Source organism: Coregonus clupeaformis, chromosome 1 (genome assembly GCF_020615455.1).
Source record: "Coregonus clupeaformis isolate EN_2021a chromosome 1, ASM2061545v1, whole genome shotgun sequence".
NCBI lineage: Eukaryota > Metazoa > Chordata > Actinopteri > Salmoniformes > Salmonidae > Coregonus > Coregonus clupeaformis.
The window spans coordinates 45,213,964-45,231,351 of record NC_059192.1 but is presented as its reverse complement, the minus strand read 5'-3'; the positions used below and the strand labels follow the sequence as shown (position 1 = coordinate 45,231,351).

The 17,388-nt window shown below is 43.2% G+C and overlaps 1 protein-coding gene across 1 annotated transcript in view; it reads left to right on the top strand.

The window, feature by feature from the left end:
• The first annotated feature begins 11,622 nt into the window (after nucleotides 1-11,622).
• Nucleotides 11,623-17,388, top strand: part of LOC121569233 (vertebrate ancient opsin-like) — a 43,744-nt gene continuing 37,978 nt past the window's right edge. The window contains exon 1 of the mRNA XM_041880035.1: nucleotides 11,623-12,059. Within this exon, the coding sequence (XP_041735969.1) occupies nucleotides 11,693-12,059 (367 nt within the window). The 5' untranslated portion in view covers nucleotides 11,623-11,692. The remainder of the gene's footprint in view (nucleotides 12,060-17,388) is intronic.

The window sequence follows — 17,388 nt, the reverse complement described above, 5'->3', positions numbered from 1 at the left end:
GTGGACTTTATTTAACTAATTATGTGACTTTTGAAGGTAATTGGTTGCACCAGATCTTATTTAGGGGCTTCATAGCAAAGGGGGTGAATACATATGCACGCACCACTTATCAGTTATTAATTTTTTAGAATTTTTTGAAAGAAGTTATTTTTTTCATTCCACTTCACCAATTTTGACTATTTTGTGTATGTCCATTACATGAAATGCAAATAAAAATCCATTTAAATTACAGGTTGTAATGCAACAAAATAGGAAAAACGCCAAGGGGGATGAATACTTTTGCAAGGCACTGTAGTTAGAATTGGCTCGCAAACCTAACTCTAACTTCCTTCATACTGGACATAAACAATGGTATCCACTAGTTCATCTGACTCTGGGGAAGTAGATCATGGGCCTTATTGCCAAAATCCCGAAGTATCCCTTGTGGTGGAAATTCAACACCAGGGACACCTGAAGTCAATATTAAATGAATCACTCTTAATTATCACAGCCGGAGAGGTTCACAAACTCAATCCAAGCTTGATGAAAACTCTGAAAAGGGCGTTCCCTTTCAGTCCTTATATACTGCTACAGAAACAAGTCATATAAGCATGATTTACATGATTCATTATTCATTATTAATGTTGGTTCATGCATGTGACTGACTGATACCTCACGAGGCTTCTTCTCTCAAAGCTGGGACCTTAAAACAGAGATACTATTTTTGGTTCCCAGAGCAATGTTCTGGGCGTACTGCCAAATTGCTTATCAGTGATATTATGGTTTACTCCTGTGTGTAGTCAATCTGCCACTCGCATGAACTCAACCAAGACATGTAATTACAAAGCAGCATTATTCTAAACATATGATGTGATACACACAGAGAACATTTCCATCACAGCCTTTAAATCAAAATGACATGCTTCAAATTTTGGTTGATTTCACTTTGAATTCACATTAGTTTAAATTAAATCAAACGTAGATCAACACTAGACGTTGAATTGACGTCTGTGCCCAGTGGTTAGCCTGCATTTGAGTTTCCAAGTGTAGCACAAATATGACAACTACTGTATATAAGTCATAAACACCTGCTGAGGAAATAAGGTAATGTACTTGTCCTTGCGTAACCCAGGTTCTCTGATATTATGAGTGAGATATCTCACATGTGGGATTCACCAGAATCTCAGAAGCTTGAAGAACCTATCACAAATGTCTGTCAGAGACAGACAGGCTGAGTGGCGAATGAGGTGAGCCCCTCCCCTCATTATAAGAAGCCACTCGCCCGCCCTCTGGTCATTCTTGAGCATTCTGAAGTCCCATTGAGACCAAGGTCTCTTTATCAAGGGAGCCCTACACAATTGATGAAATGTACAACATTCAAATATAATAAAAACATACAATACTACAAGCAATTTAAGAAGCAAACATTCCTCAACAATGAGATCTCCATTAAATGGTAGGAAGCATTCGTTTTTACTCACTAATTGTGTAGTACCTCGTCAGTTCTACTTTTTGTTCTGTCAACTTTTTGCATGTTCTCTGTAAAGTAGGCTACGGGAGTTTTGTAATTTTTTTCCACCTTGGCTTAGTGTTACCGCGCTAGCTGACTGACATCTGGAATCTATCTATTTTGGATTTCCCTGACTCTCCCTGTCCCGGGGAAGCACCAGCCTCCCCCTCCCTTTGGTAGCTAACTCAGCCTGCACTATTTTAAAAGTTTTACCATCGGATGGGCCCCAGCCATCAATCTGTAAATCTGCTCTTTCTTTGATTTTAATCTGCGGTTATGTTTTGGTTGTGTTGTGTTAGTTGTGTTCTAGCTGGTCTCAAGTAGTTGGGCTCTAGCTTGCTGACCATAACCATGGTGGTTGGCTAGGCTGGCTAGGCTAATAGCTAGTTGGCTAAATAGCTAACGTTAGCTTGCTGGCTAAGATAACTGAATATAGCTAACATTCTTTGATAACTCGTTAGATGGGGTTATGTATTTCCAAAACTTTGGTTTACTTTAATGTAGCTGTAAGCTAGGTGTTGATAGCAACTGGCTGACTCATGCACTGCTAACATAATGTTAGCAGGCTGGTAGGGCTAATGTTAGCAGGCTAGTTGGCTAGCAACCTTGCAAGTTGATTTGTAACAATAAATTCATAAAGTATTTGCTTGTAAGTTGCCTGAAAATGTAATTGAAACCAGTAGTCATAAGTACAGACAATTTGGTTTATTTTGAAGTTATACATTTGAAGTTATTTCTGTTGGAGTTTACATTATAGGGAATAGGCTGGCTTGCCGGGTCCTCCATATTACATTACACCCCGAAAAAACAATTTCCGACATGACTTAGGCATTCTTCAGAATTCTGATTGGTTTTATGTACTGTAATAACTTGAAAAATAGAAAAGTGAGGTGTAACTTTGCATTGGCTTTAGATGCGTATACTAATGCAAATCCATATGTTACATGTGGTTACGTTTATCCTACCTACCCTTTAACAATTTAAATAGCCCTAGAGGCACCAGAGCATTAAGGTGCAGAGAGCTCTGCAGATCATTCCATACACAGGGCACAAAAAAAACGGAATGCAGATTTACCTAATTCCGTTAGTGGTCAACGGGACCTCTAGAGTTAGCCATCCCTGTGATCAGGTATGGTGACTCGTATGTCTGTAATTTAACAATTTAACAAAGACGGCTTCATAAACAAAAAGAGAGCAGTGCATTGATCTACGAGACTTAAGAGAGGGCCAGCCTACTTTCTGATACAGAATGCAGTGATGTGTAGTGAACCTATCGCCAGTGTAAAGCGTAATATGGTATGATAAACTGCGTCCAATGGCTTCAATACAGTGGCAGCTGCATTCACATAGATGATATCGCCATAGTCTAATGCCGGAATGAGTTTCGACTGAAATATTTGTTTTCTGCTATTTAACGAAAGGCATGCCCTATTCCTGTAAAGGAAGACCATTTTAATTGAATGTGGTGAGATATCTCACTCATAATACCAGAGCACCTGGGTTACGCAAGTAACCTGGAGTTATCTTTCAATTATTTGGCAAACTTCCGTATCGCAAACATGCTCTCCGAAGCCTGGTTGTCTCAACGTATCAACCCCCACACTGAAGTCAGTATGCATCAATGAAGGTGCAGTGACGTCTAGCCGGTAGCACCTCATAAAAGTATGAGGGGATGCCCAACAATCCGCATCGCAAATCTCCTGTAAGCAGATACCCTTGAATAGTGCCCAAGAGGTAGCCAAACCTCTGGTGGATTGAGCCCTCAGGCCCTCCGAAGGCTGTAACCACTTGCTTTAATAGGCCAATATAACAGTTTCCACAATCTAATGTGACAACTGTTGACACAGGGAGGCGCCCAGGACACAAAGAGTTGGTTGCTCTTGCACAATGCTCTTGTTCTATCCAAGTAAATGCGCAACGTGTGTACTGGACATAAACGGTGGAGACGCTCTTCTTCCCTAGAATGGAAGGGCAGTGGGTGGAAATTCACAACCTCCAAGGTGAGATAATTGTAATTTCCGCTGACCTTAGGCATAAAGGCTGAGTAGAGCAACTTGGAAACCCGAGGCAAACTGTAGGCATGAATGATGAACTAACAGGGCATGCAGCTCACTCTCTCGCTTTAAGACATAAGGGCGACCAGTAAAGTGGTGTTAAAGGAGATATATTTAATCTCCAATCTTTCCAGCAGCTCAAAAGGCTGCTGTGAAATAGCCTTAAGCACAATAGACCGATCCCAAGATGGGGCTTGGAGACTGGATGCGCCGCGCCACCTTCATGAAACAACATAACAAGGGGTGTTTTCCCACCATTTTATTGTCGAAGTGTATATGACAGGCCGAGATAGTCCAAAAGGTCCTGCAAAAGCATAAAACCTTGGATACAGAGCGTTGGTAAGGAATTATCTGTTTTTGGTCACATCAAAAACTCAAAAACTCACTACTTGTTTCCATACAGTGAGCGTGTAGAAGGAGCCCTGGCACTCTGGATAGTCTCAATGACTCTGAGAGGCAGGCTTGTCACATCCAAATCCGCTATCCAGAGCTTGCCAAGATGAGGTATGCACCTTCTTCCCTCACTCTGACTAGAGTGGGGGTATGAGGCTTAGAGGAGGAGAGGCGTAAAACAACAACCTTGGTCAAGGGTGTACTAGCGCGTCCACTCCCAGTGGTGCATCTCCTGCTAGCGCGAAGAACAGAGAGCAGTGCGATGCGAAGAGATCTACGGATGCTTGACCGTATCTCTCTCAGATCTGTTTCACCACTTGGGGATGGAGTCTCCATTCCCCTTGATGGAGATTCCCTCTTGACAATAAGTCTGCTCCTAGGTTTAATACACCGGGACATGAGTCGCGCATAGTGACAGTAGGTGTGCGCTGCTCCACAGAATAATCCTAACGGTTAGTCTGTGTAAGCGCAGGGAGCGAGTGCCACCCTGGTGGTTGATGTATGCCACTACAGTCGTATTGTTCATTCTGATCAAGACGTGACAATTCCAAAGGGAGGGTAGAAAGTGTTTCAGGAAAAGAAACAGTGTCAGCAATTCAAGGTAATTTATGTGAGCAATGCAGAGTTGTGGGGTCCACACGCCGTTTATTGCATTCCCCTCGTGAATTGCGCCCCATCCCGTGAGTGACGCATCTGTGGTTACCACTTTCCTCTTTGCCACTGTCCCTAGGGGAGTGCCAGGAACGTAGATCAAGGGGCTCTTCAAGTGACAGAGAGCCGAGAGACATGCAGAGGTCACCTTAATCTGAAGATTGAGGTCACGCCGTGTACACAGACGTTGGGCAAACACTCAGCGCTGGAAGTCTGTAATCCTCTGTAGGCCAAGCAGTACTACTGAGATGGTGTATGACATTAACCCCTCAAAGACACGTTCTGAACATGATCGAGCGCCCCCTGTGGAACAGGGAGAGGCACTTTCGGAACGACACGATACGGTTGTCTAGGCATTCTATTCTTTGTCTTGGCACCAAACAGCTCTTTATCTGATTGTTCTTGAACCATAGCTTGGAGAGGTGGGTTACAAGGGAAGTCGTGTCTCGTACCGCTTGGTCCCGGCATGGGGAGCAAAGCATGTCATTTTCTATGTAGGCGGAGACTCTCAGCCCGTTGTTTCTCAGGAGTGTGAGAGCTGCCTCTACACATTTGCTGAACGTTCGTGGAGCTAGTGCTAGCCCAAATGGGACAGCAAGGAATTCGTGGCTGTGCCTTGAAAAGAAAACCTTAGAAACCTCCTGATGTGAACCAGTCACGAATATAGCGAGACAGCACGTTGAACGGAGCTCCCTCTGGTGGCGATGGAGTGACTTGCCCTTTTTGCTCTGTGTCCTTGGCATAACGCCTGGATATAGCAGAGACTGTTTTTACTGAAAAGGCAGTGTTGACACACTGGAAAATGGGGACAGTGCTTGGTGGTGACTGGCAATTTGCCTTCCTGCCCCAGCTGCTTGAACAAGAGCCGGGAGTAGCGCCGTGATACGGAGGGCAATCAGGGGTAGAGTGAATTCCCTCCGTATTCCTTAAGAGAGAACACATGGAAATGGGTCGCTGCACAAAGGGAAGGGTTCTAGGAGAACAGACGTGCCTCTTCCCCAGTGTGATGGGGGGAAGTATGTGCTCCACCCGAGAGGTGGCAGGCCAGAACACAGGGTGAACTGTTGGCTGCCCCTCTCTGCCACAGGGGGCGTATCCCTAGGTCAGGCGCCCCTTCTTCCACGTAGGGGAATCAGCTGGGTGGGACCTTGATGCGGCTGCAGTGAAGGACCGTTTCCCCCACTTTCTGCCGGTTTGGGGATACTAACAGTGGGGTTGATGCTCGCAGCATCTTTGGGGGCTTCACGTGGAAGGCCCTGGTGCCAGCAAATTGCTCTCGCCCTGCCACAAAGAAATGGCTTGTAGAGGGGTAGGCCGGGTAGCCACGGTTCCCGGGTCTACGGGGCAGGCAGAAGTTAAAGGATTCATCCTCCTTTCAAAGTTCATACTTCTGCTGCATGGCAGCGACAGCCGGCCCAAACAGTTCCTTTCGGCTCGACAACAGAGTCAAGGAAATCTGCTTTCTCAGAGCCATAAGGCTCTCTCCTCCACCACTGCAAGGCTCATGGCATGACCACAGCCTTGAATGGCACCTCTGGAGGCTCGGAGGTTGAGGTGTGTGAAGACAGAGATCTCAGAGATGCCGATAGCTAGGAGATTATGCATCTCCAGCATCAAATTGGCCTGGTAGGCCAGCAGTAGAGACGTACAGTTCAAGGCCCATACAGAACGTGCGGCAGACACGTAGACCTTTTGGTAGATGGACGCGGAAAAGCGGTCCGTCTTACCAGGGAGGGAAGTGCCCAGCTCCTCCATGTCCTTGACATTCATGTTGGCAAAATTCTGGTTTGGACATTGCAGGTTAAGGGTTTGTCCCAGTTACGTTTTGCTTCCGCCACGCAAGCTGGGATGGCTGAGAGGAGATGCTTGCCTGGGAAGGTGCGAGAGAAGAGCATCCTCCCATCATACCAGTCCCTCTCTGCACTGCCACCCCCTCCAGTTCAGGCTACTCAATGCTGAGTCTGGCCAATACCCGTTTGCAGACATCGATGAGCGAATATCTGTCATCTTCCATCGATGCCCCGCTAAGAGCGGAAGAGGGCCTAGAGGTAAGAGTTTGCGACTCCTCATCCTCCTCCACTGCCTGGAGGAGGTCAGTCATGTCCTTGCCATCGTCGATGACAAGGTCCCCTTTCCCTTCTGCCGGGGCCAAGCCCTGGAAGAGTGGGTGAAGGTCCTCAGGGTAGCCATCCTAGACATTGGCCCATGAGGGCTGGGTCTGTGAGAATGTCTCCCTGCTCGAAGGCAGTGCCGGACACGAACCACACTGGACTTGCTCTGCGCACTCTCCGACAGAGGGTGTTAGCAGGAAAATCCCTACAATGGGCGCATAACTGGGGGTCATCGAATGCCGCTTGCACATGTTCAAGACCAAGCCAGACGACACACAGGGGGTGCGTGTCCTTGCATGATATGATTGTCCAGCATGGACACGGATGGGCCGGTGCTGGGGCAGGCGCCGGGGCCTTGCTTGGTGCCCCTTCGGCCAAACTAGCAGGCTCCATGGCTCCAAAAAAACAGTTAATCTGAGAACAAAGTGAAACGTGTCTTCACCACTTGGGCTAATAGCTTAGCTAGTTAGCACAGTGCTTGTCGGAGAAAGCTAATCCTTTAACAATGTGAACGTAGCTAGCCGAGCTAGATAGCACAATGTTAGCCAAAGGAAGCTAGCGCTTTGTTAGTCTTGGGAAAAACAAAAGCATGGCTCTTGACCGATAAGCGGTGAAGCTAGGACAGGTGATCTAGTCAACACGGCCCGGTAGGGGGTTGAGCTAAACGAGAGAGTGAGCTAGTAATTCTACACTTCCAGGTAGAAAAGCTAGTCAGTAGGATAGCTAGCCTTGCGGCGAGCTAGCCAGGTTAGCTAAGCCTTACAGCTAAGCTAGCCAAGTCTCAGTAGCTAGCCATGTGACACTAGCTACTGCAGTAGTCAAAGGGAAGAAAAAGCTTATTCTTACCGACAGCGAAAACCTTCAGTAAAGTCACCCAACATAGAATACAAAAGCTGACAAACCTGCACTCGGCGGCGTAACCTCGTGGCACACCTGCAAACAGTTGAACAGGAAAACAGATCCAGTCGTGCTGAGGAAAGCTTAGAGGCTCTTCGTGAGGAAGATAGGTGAGAATGACCAGAGGGCAGGCGAGTAAATCCTTATAATGAGGGGCTCACCTCATTCGCAACTCAACCTGTCTGTCTCTGACAGACCAGTGTGATAGGTTTTTCGAGCTTCTGAGATTCCAGTGAATCCGTAATGTGAGATATCGAAACGAATAATTGAATGACAACTACGTTGACCTCAATGGTATGATTACAAAATATTGACAGCAGGTTCCGACAACAGTAGCTTACTATAATAAGTGATAATTCTGACAGCATCCTCTGTGAATGACTCAAACCATAGCCATAGGCTACCACCGCCTATAGGTTAAGGTTAGTAAAAGGGTTAACTAAAATGCTACAGTTGTACCCGATGCGACTCGAACACAAAACCTTTGGATTGCTAGATGGTCACGGTATACCCTCACCTATCCTCCTTGACCAACCTCCTGACTTTAGTTTATGTCTTAAGTCTCCAGAACACTATTCCATTTGTAACATAACATCATACTAAATGAAGGGACTCAAATGTACACAACATATCCTATGTCTGTTTAATGTGGTCAGGCTGACATAAGAAAGTCATTATGCCAAACAATGATACAATCATTAAGTCTGTAGAAAATCTATTAAGACTTCAAAAATGACCTCACAATGCTTCTGTATGCTGACGACAGCTGGCTTCTAATAATAGCAAATAGAAACAGCATGACCACAGGAAGAAATACCCTTTTTTTGGCCTACTGTTTTATGTTTGCTTGGCAGTCTATCTTCAGTAAGAAAACAAATAGTTTGGGTTAGGCTATAGGCTACTGGCATTAAAGGTAGACTCAGCGATATGACGTAGATGCAGAAAGTGAACAGCATAGTGCAGTGGTCACCAACCAGTCGATCTTCAATGCATTCCTAGTCGATCACCAAACATTTCTGTAGAAAAGCCAACGATAAAAGCTTGCACTCTTTTTTTTGTGTGTTGCGCTGCTGGACTCTGAAGCCTTGCACACCGGGTTGGCAAAGTATTCCCATTTTTAACCATTTAATTTGTCTGGGAGATCAAGTGCGCCTACTATGCTGGCCAATCGGATAGCTCAAATCACTGTGCCTACAGCTTTCATGACACCGGCCACCGCAAAGTTTGATACTATGTGAGATTTCATAACTTTTCAAAACATTATCAGAGAGACTGTCAAAGAATACAGCAAAGAGATGCTGTTTTTATGAGTGAGTTCATGTCAAAAAATTTATTCAGCACTGTCAACACTGTTTTTACTCAACACTATTACAAAACATAAAATGGCTTCTCTCTACTTCCACTCGCGCTGCAATGAATTAGTAGTAGCAGCTCGTTGTCTCTATTTTAATATCAAGGAATATTTCACTTTCTTTGGTCATAAGAACAACATGAATTTGGGCATGAGGCAGATGCGGTGCGACTCGAGTTTCGCCATCACCTGGTAGAAGGTGTCCACTCTCTCTGGTCAGTCTCACCGGAGGAAAGAAAGGAGAGAACAGGGGCCGTGAGAGGTGGACCCTCTACCACTCTCTCCCTCCCTCCGCTGAGACTAATACCGTGTTCAAAACAACTGGAATGTCGGAAATTTCGGAGTGCGTTCAAGACAACTGGGGAAAAAACCGAGATCCGACTGGGAAAAATCGTTTTGAACGGTCATCCAACTCGGGATTCCAAGTTGTAAAATCAGGCATCTTTCCAGGGCTCCGACTACTCGACCTGAAGATCACTAACGTCATGATTTGACATCATTTTTTTTCAGAGTTCCCAGTTGTCTTAAAAGCACCATGACCATCAGATGCAGGTACCATCAGTCCAGTAAAATAAAAAAGCAAACTATTTGCAAATTATTTCAATTTATGCTCAGCTGTGCTGCCTCGCAAGTGCTACACCAACTGATCTATTTTGTTATCAAAGCTTTTTTAAGTCATTTTAAAAAAAGATTCTGAGTGGTAGATCTCGGCTTGCTTTTTGACTGCGAAAGTGATCTTGACTCAGAAAAGGTTGGTGACCACTGGCATAGTGGGTCAATTTGAAGCTCAACTTCTCTGCTGTTTTGGTGCCCTGGCTACCATGCTATGAACAGTGTGAAGCGAACCTGTGCACATGCGCAGATACTGTTTGTGTGAGAGTCTTGCATCTTGCTCATCTCAATAGCCGTATTCGAGAGGATCAAAATCGTAATGTATCATGGGTAAATTGATCTACAAATAATAACGAGTCATTATTTATGATGCAAGGTTCTTTGTAGATCCGTCAGTTGGCTGTCGCCTGCACCATCGGCTGCAATGTTGAACAAGCCCAATATCTGCGGTGCTGCCTGTGGCAACGTCATTTCGCTGAGTCTACCTTTAAGCATTCAACAATTGTCAAAGGTTTGAACTCCTCATGCAATAGGCCTACCACTATAAAATGTTGCATATAGCCTATCCTAATAATGTTAGCCTAGAGTTTTTAAAGTCTGATATGAAACGTTACATAGGCTAACTATATAGGCTAACTGCATATTGTTAAATAATAATTAAATTTTATTTAATAATAATACATTTGTTTCATGTCTGTATATATTAAATGTTCACTCCCTGTACTTGCTTCTCGTCTCCCAGCGTCTGTCCTTACACTTTTGACCGGTAGTGTATGTGGAACTCCTTCAAGACTGTTGGAAAAGCATTCCTCATGAAGCTGGTTGAGAGAATGCCAACAGTGTGCAAAGCTGTCATCAAGACAAAGGGTGGCTACTTTGAAGAATCTAAAATCTAAAATATAGTTTGATTTGTTTAATAGTTTTTTGGTTACTACATGATTCCATGTGTGTTATTTCATGGTTTTGATGAAAATAGTAAAAATAAAGAAAAACCCTTGAATGAGTAGGTGTGTCCAAACTTCTGACTGGTACTGTATATATATATATATATATATATATATATATATATATATATATATATATATATATGATATATATTTGTTTTTATTTAACTAGGCAAGTCAGTTAATAACAAATTCTTATTTACAATGAGGGCCAAAAGGCAAAAGGCGTCCTGAGGGGAGGTGGGCTGGGATTAAAAATAAAAATATAGGACAAAACACAGATTATCATATTCCGGACTCTGACATTGCTCTTCCTGATATTTCTTCATTCCTTTCTTTTTATTTGGGGGGATTTGTATTGTTTTGTATTGTTAGGTATTACTGCGCTGTTGGAGCTAGAAACATAATTTTGTTGCACCTGCCATAACATCTGCAAAATATGTGTATGCCACCAATAACATCTGATTTGATTTGCTTAGCATTTAGTCACTCTAGCATGGTGGTGGATAATGGCGTTTTTTTCGCCTTCTCGCCATTAAATAAAGTTGAGGAAATCGAAACCTATACAGTCTGAATGGAGAATGTTTTAGGTACGAACTGGTCCACGAGGGATACGAATGTATTGCCGGCTGCATACAATGCATTTGGACCGTAAGATAACACGACTCAATACCGCCATCTACCGGCCTTTGGGGCTACATTTCCTCCAGGTCTGAAGTGACGCTCGAGTTGTTGCGAGCGAATCGACTACCGGCAACATAAGTCACCTACCTATTCAGTTGCTGGTAAACCTTCTCAAGACTCCGATTCGGTCCGCACACATTCATTAAGAAAGTGTTTGTTTATTTGCAGCAGTGCTTTTGCGGTTTTGGTTTACCGTTGCTGTTTTTGTAGATACAGGCTCATTCTTTGAACATCCTTGAACTCTGAATAACTGTGGATTCGTCGCTTTGGTCCAAAATATGTGCTTTCATGCAAAATCCGGATATCAAGATCTTAAGTTCAACCTACTCAAAGAAAAGTATGAAAACAATTTCAAGGAATGGCTGTTGATCCAGTCCTTCAAACGAATGCTTTTTAAGTTGTGTAAATGAGACATATGGACCACAAGATCTCAGACCCTTTACATAACCCCCGAGTGCAATAGGAATTTTACTCTTAGGTCAACTGCAATTATTTTGACATGGACAATGGATAATATAAGAATCGCAGTAAATGGTGTTTCTTATAACGAGGCAGCAGAGATCTACAAACCACATGCTGATCCGTTCACTGGTCCAATAACACATCTTGCACCTTGGAATTTCGCAGTTTTGGCTACCTTGATGTTTGTTGTAACATCTCTGTCTCTATTTGAAAATTTCACTGTTATGTTGGCCACTTACAAGTTCAAACAGCTGAGACAGCCCTTAAATTATATCATAGTTAATTTATCTGTTGCTGATTTCCTTGTGTCACTCACCGGTGGAACAATAAGTTTTCTAACAAATGCCAAAGGTTTTTTTTTTCTTGGAAATTGGGCTTGCGTATTGGAAGGTTTTGCTGTCACCTATTTCGGTAAGTTCAGCATGGATCATGGTAATGTATTTGAATAAGTAGCCTGGGATGCTGGTGAAACCGCACAGTTGCTGCAGGTGTCAGTGTTGGAGCTGTTTAGATTACCGAAATGTAGCAAGATAATAGCGTTTGAAAGTCAAAGACTGATTGGTTTCTTAGACAGTTTTTTAAATATTTAGCAGACGCTCTTATCCAGAGCGACTTACAGTTAGTGAGTGCATACATTTTCATACTGGTCCCCCGTGGGAATCGAACCCACAACCCTGGCGTTGCAAGCGCCATGCTCTACCAACTGAGCTACTAAAGACACATAATACATAGCAGAAAGGAATCCATCCATCTTTTGTAGTGCATTTGGCAGTTCTTTCAAAGTAAATGTAAAATCTATAAGGTCCCTCAGTCAAGCAGTGAATTTCAAACACAGATTAAACCACAAAAACCAGGGAGGTTTTCCAATGCCTCGCAAAGGGCACCTATTGGTAGATGGTTAAACATTTCAAAAGCAGACATTGAATATCCCTTTGAGCATGGTGAATTTATTAATTACACTTTGTGTATCAATGCACCTAGTCACTACAAAGATACAGGCTTCCTTCCTAACTGAGTTGCGAGAGAAGAAGGACACCACTCAGGGATTTCACCATGAGGCCAATGGTGACTTTAAAACAGTTACAGAGTTTAATGACTGTGATAGGAGAAAACTGAGGATGGATCAACAACATTGTAGTTACTCCACAATACTAACCTAATTGACATAGTGAAAAGAAGGAAGCCTGTACAGAATAAATATATTCCAAAACATGCATCCTGTTTGCAACAAGGCACTAAAGTAATACTGCAAAAAATGTGGCAAAGCAATTAATTTTTTGTCCTGAATACAAAGTCTTATGTTTGGGGCAAATGCAATACAACACATTACTGAGTACCACTCTCCATATTTTCAAGCATAGTGGTGGCTGCATCATGTTATGGGTATCTTGTAACTGTTAAGGACTTGGGAGTTCTTCAGGATAAAAAATTAACTGAATGGAGCTAAGCACAGGCAAAATCCTAGAGAAAAACCTGGTTCAGTCTGCTTTCCACCAGACACTGGGAGATGAATACACCTTTTATTTATATTTCACTAGGAAACGCTGGGCCAATTGTGCCCTGCCCTACAGGACTCCCAATCACGGCCGGTTGTGATACAGCCTGGAATCGAACCAGGGGGTCTGTAGTGACACCTCAAGCACTGAGATGCAGTGCCTTAGACCGCTGCGTCACTCGGGAGCCCTTTCAGCAGGACAATATCCTAAAACACAAATCTACACTGGAGTTGCCTACCAAGAAGACAGTGAATGTTCCTGAGTGGCCGAGTTACAGTTTTGACTTAAACCTGCTTGAAAATATATGGCAAGACCTGAAAATGGTTGTCTAGCAACGATCAACAAACATTTTTTACAACCAATTTGACATGTTGCACAATCCAGGTGTGGAAAGCTCTTAGAGACTTACCCAGAAAGACTTACAGGTGTAATCGCTGTCAAAGGTTGAATACTTATCTAATCAACATATTATTATTGTTATTATTATTATTTTTTACAAATGTTAGAATTTTTCTTCCACTTTGACAATACAGAGCATTTTGTGTAGATCAAATGTTTTTTTTGTTTTTTTTACAATTAAATACATTTTAATCCCACTTTCTAACACAACAAAATGTGGAAGAAGTCAAGGGGTGTGAATACTTTCTGAAGGTACTGTACATACTCTTAGAAAAAAAGGGCTACCTAGAACATTAAAATGTTCTTCCGCTGTCCCTGTAGTAAAACCAAAGCCTTTTTGGTTCCAGGTAGAACCTTTTCACAAAAGGGTACTTTGAGTGTTCTACCTGGAACCAGAAAGGGTTCTCCTACAGGGACAGCCAAAGATCCTTTTATGGTTGTAAAATATGTGTTGGTTACAATATCGAAGGACCATTAAAATAGATAAACTCAGGTGCTGGTTTCCAGGCCGGTAGTTACCACTACAGCAATGTCCGTCCAGAACAACGAGGAGACAGTATTTACAATTTAGGGGGTTTTAATGGACAGAAAGGATCCACATACACACACGCCAGTCTTGAAACTGACATAGATTCTGGTTCTGTAAGGGAGATAATAAAAACTTAGACTCTAGCCCTGCAGAAGGAAAATATGCCTATCTGCCTACTAAATATGCTAGTGGACCAGTACTTCAACAACAGCAATACAGGAATGTCTACATAATATAAACACCATAGCATGAGCGATTTACATATACACAAAAGGAAATAGCTTATCACCTCAAATGACAAATGCTAACAAACGGCTAAACCTACTAGGCATGCTAACATACAGTACTAATGCATTCTTAGTGTAAATGCTAATGCTAGTGGCCGCGCGAGCTAGCCAACAAGCTCAACATAATTGGCAAAATACAACAACAGACAATACTTAGCAACAAAACCAACGGGACATAAAGATCTTAAAGCACTTATGTTTTAGATGCACGCACAATAAAATGTCAGACAACAAGGATATTTTTCACAAGAGGAAAAAGGTAGAGGGAGGGAAAAAGTAGTGCTTGTCAGGATGGAAAGCAATGTTATCTGATTTCTTCCCTGCCATGATAGGGATCCTACACGAATGAACCTGAAGTCTCGGGAATAGAGGATGCTGATTGGGTAATACAGTTGAAGTCTGAGGTTTACATACACCTTAGCCAAATACATTTAAACTCAGTTTTTCACAATTCCTGACATTTAATCCTAGTTAAAACTCCCTGTTTTAGGTCAGTTAGGATCACCACTTTATTTTAAGAATGTGAAATGTCAGAATAATAGTAGAGAGAATGATTTATTTAAGCTTTTATTACATTCATCACATTCCCAGTGGGTCAGAAGTTTACATACTCTCAATTAGTATTTGGTAGCATTGCCTTTAATTTGTTTAACTTGGGTCAAACGTTTCGGGTAGCCTTCCACAAGCTTCCCACAATAAGTTGGGTGAATTTTGGCCCATTCTTCCTGACAGAGCTGGTGTAACTGAGTCAGGTTTGTAGGCCTCCTTGCTCGCACACGCTTTTTCAGTTCTGCCCACACATTTTCTATAGGATTGAGGTCAGGGCTTGGTGATGGCCACTCCAATACCTTGACTTTGTTGTCCTTAAGCCATTTTGCCACAACTTTGGAAGTATGCTTGGTGTCATTGTTCATTTGGAAGACCCATTTGCGACCAAGCTTTAACTTCCTGACTGATGTCTTGAGATGTTGCTTCAATATATCCACATAATTTTCCTTCCTCATGATGCCATCTATTTTGTGAAGTGCACCAGTCCCACCTGCAGCAACGCACCCCCACAGCATGATGCTGCCACCCCCGTGCTTCACGGATGGGATGGTGTTCTTCGGCTTGCAAGCAACCCCCTTTTTGCTCCAAACATAATGATGGTCATTATGGCCAACAGTTCTATTTTTGTTTCATCACACCGGAGGACATTTCTCCAAAAAGTACGATCTTTGTCCCCATGTGCAGTTGCAAACCGTAGTCTGGCTTTTTTATGGTGGTTTTGGAGCAATGGCTTATTCCTTGCTGAGCAGCCTTTCAGGTTATGTCGATATAGGGCTCGTTTTACTGTGGATATAGATACTTTTGTACCGGTTTCCTCCAGCATCGTCACAATGTCCTTTGCTGTTGTTCTGGGATTGATTTGCACTTCTCGCACCAAAGTACGTTCATCTCTAGGAGACAGAATGCGTCTCCTTCCTGAGCGTTATGACAGCTGCGTGGTCCCATGGTGTTTATACTTGCGTACTATTGTTTGTACAGATGAACATGGTACCTTCAGGCATTTGGAAATTGCTCCCAAGGATGAACCAGACTTGTGGAGGTCTACACATTTTTTTCTGTGGTCTTGGCTGATTTCATTTGATTTCCCCATGATGTCAAGCAAAGAGGCACTGCGTTTGAAGGTAGGCCTTGAAATACATCCACAGGTACACCTGCAATTGACTCAAATGATGTCAATTAGCCTATCAGAAGCTTCTAAAGCCATGACATCATTTTCTGGAATTTTCCAAGCTGTTTAAAAGCACAGTCAACTTAGTGTATGTAAACTTCTGACCCCACTGGAATTGTGATACAGTGAATTATAATTGAAATAATCTGTCTGTAAACAATTGTTGGAAAAATGTATTGTGTCATGCACAAAGTAGATGTCCTAACCGACTTGCCAAAACTATAGTTTGTTAACAAGAAATTTGTGGAGTGGTTGAAAAACGAGTTTTAATGACTCCAACCTATAGTGAGAGAAAAAGTATTTGATCCCCTGCTGATTTTGTAAGTTTGCCCACTGACAAAGACATGATCAGTCTGTAATTTTAATGGTAGGTTTATTTGAACAGTGAGAGACAGAATAACAACAACAAAATCCAGAAAAACGCATGTCAAAAATGTTATAAATTGATTTGCATTTTAATGAGGGAAATAATTATTTGACCCCTCTGCAAAACATGACTTAGTTCTTGGTGGCAAAACCCTTGTTGGCAATCACAGAGGTCAGACGTTTCTTGTAGTTGGCCACCAGGTTTGTACACATCTCAGAAGGGATTTTGTTCCACTCCTCTTTGCAGATCTTCTCCAAGACATTAAGGTTTCGAGGCTGACGTTTGGCAACTCAAACCTTCAGCTCCCTCCACAGATTTTCTATGGGACTAAGGTCTGGAGACTGGCTAGGCCACTCCAGGACATTAATGTGCTTCTTCTTGAGCCACTCCTTTGTTGCCTTGGCCGTGTGTTTCGGGTCATTGTCATGCTGGAATACCCATCCACGACCCATTTTCAATGCCCTGGCTGAGGGAAGGAGGTTCTCACCCAAGATTTGACGGTACATGGCCCCGTCCATTGTCCCTTCGATGCGGTGAAGTTGTCCTGTCCCCTTAGCAGAAAAACACCCCCAAAGCATAATGTTTCCACCTCCATGTTTGACGGTGGGGATGGTGTTCTTGGGGTCATAGGCAGCATTCCTCCTTCTCCAAACACGGCGAGTTGAGTTGATGGCAAAGAGCTCGATTTTGGTCTCATCTGACCACAACACTTTCACCCAGTTCTCCTCTGAATCATTCAGATGTTCATTGGCAAACTTCAGGCGGCCCTGTATATGTGCTTTCTTGAGCAGGGGGACCTTGCGGGCGCTGCAGGATTTCAGTCCTTCACAGCGTAATATGTTACCAATTGTTTTCTTGGTGACTATGGTCCCAGCTGCCTTGAGATCATTGACAAGATCCTCCCGTGTAGTTCTGGGCTGATTCCTCACCGTTCTCATGATCATT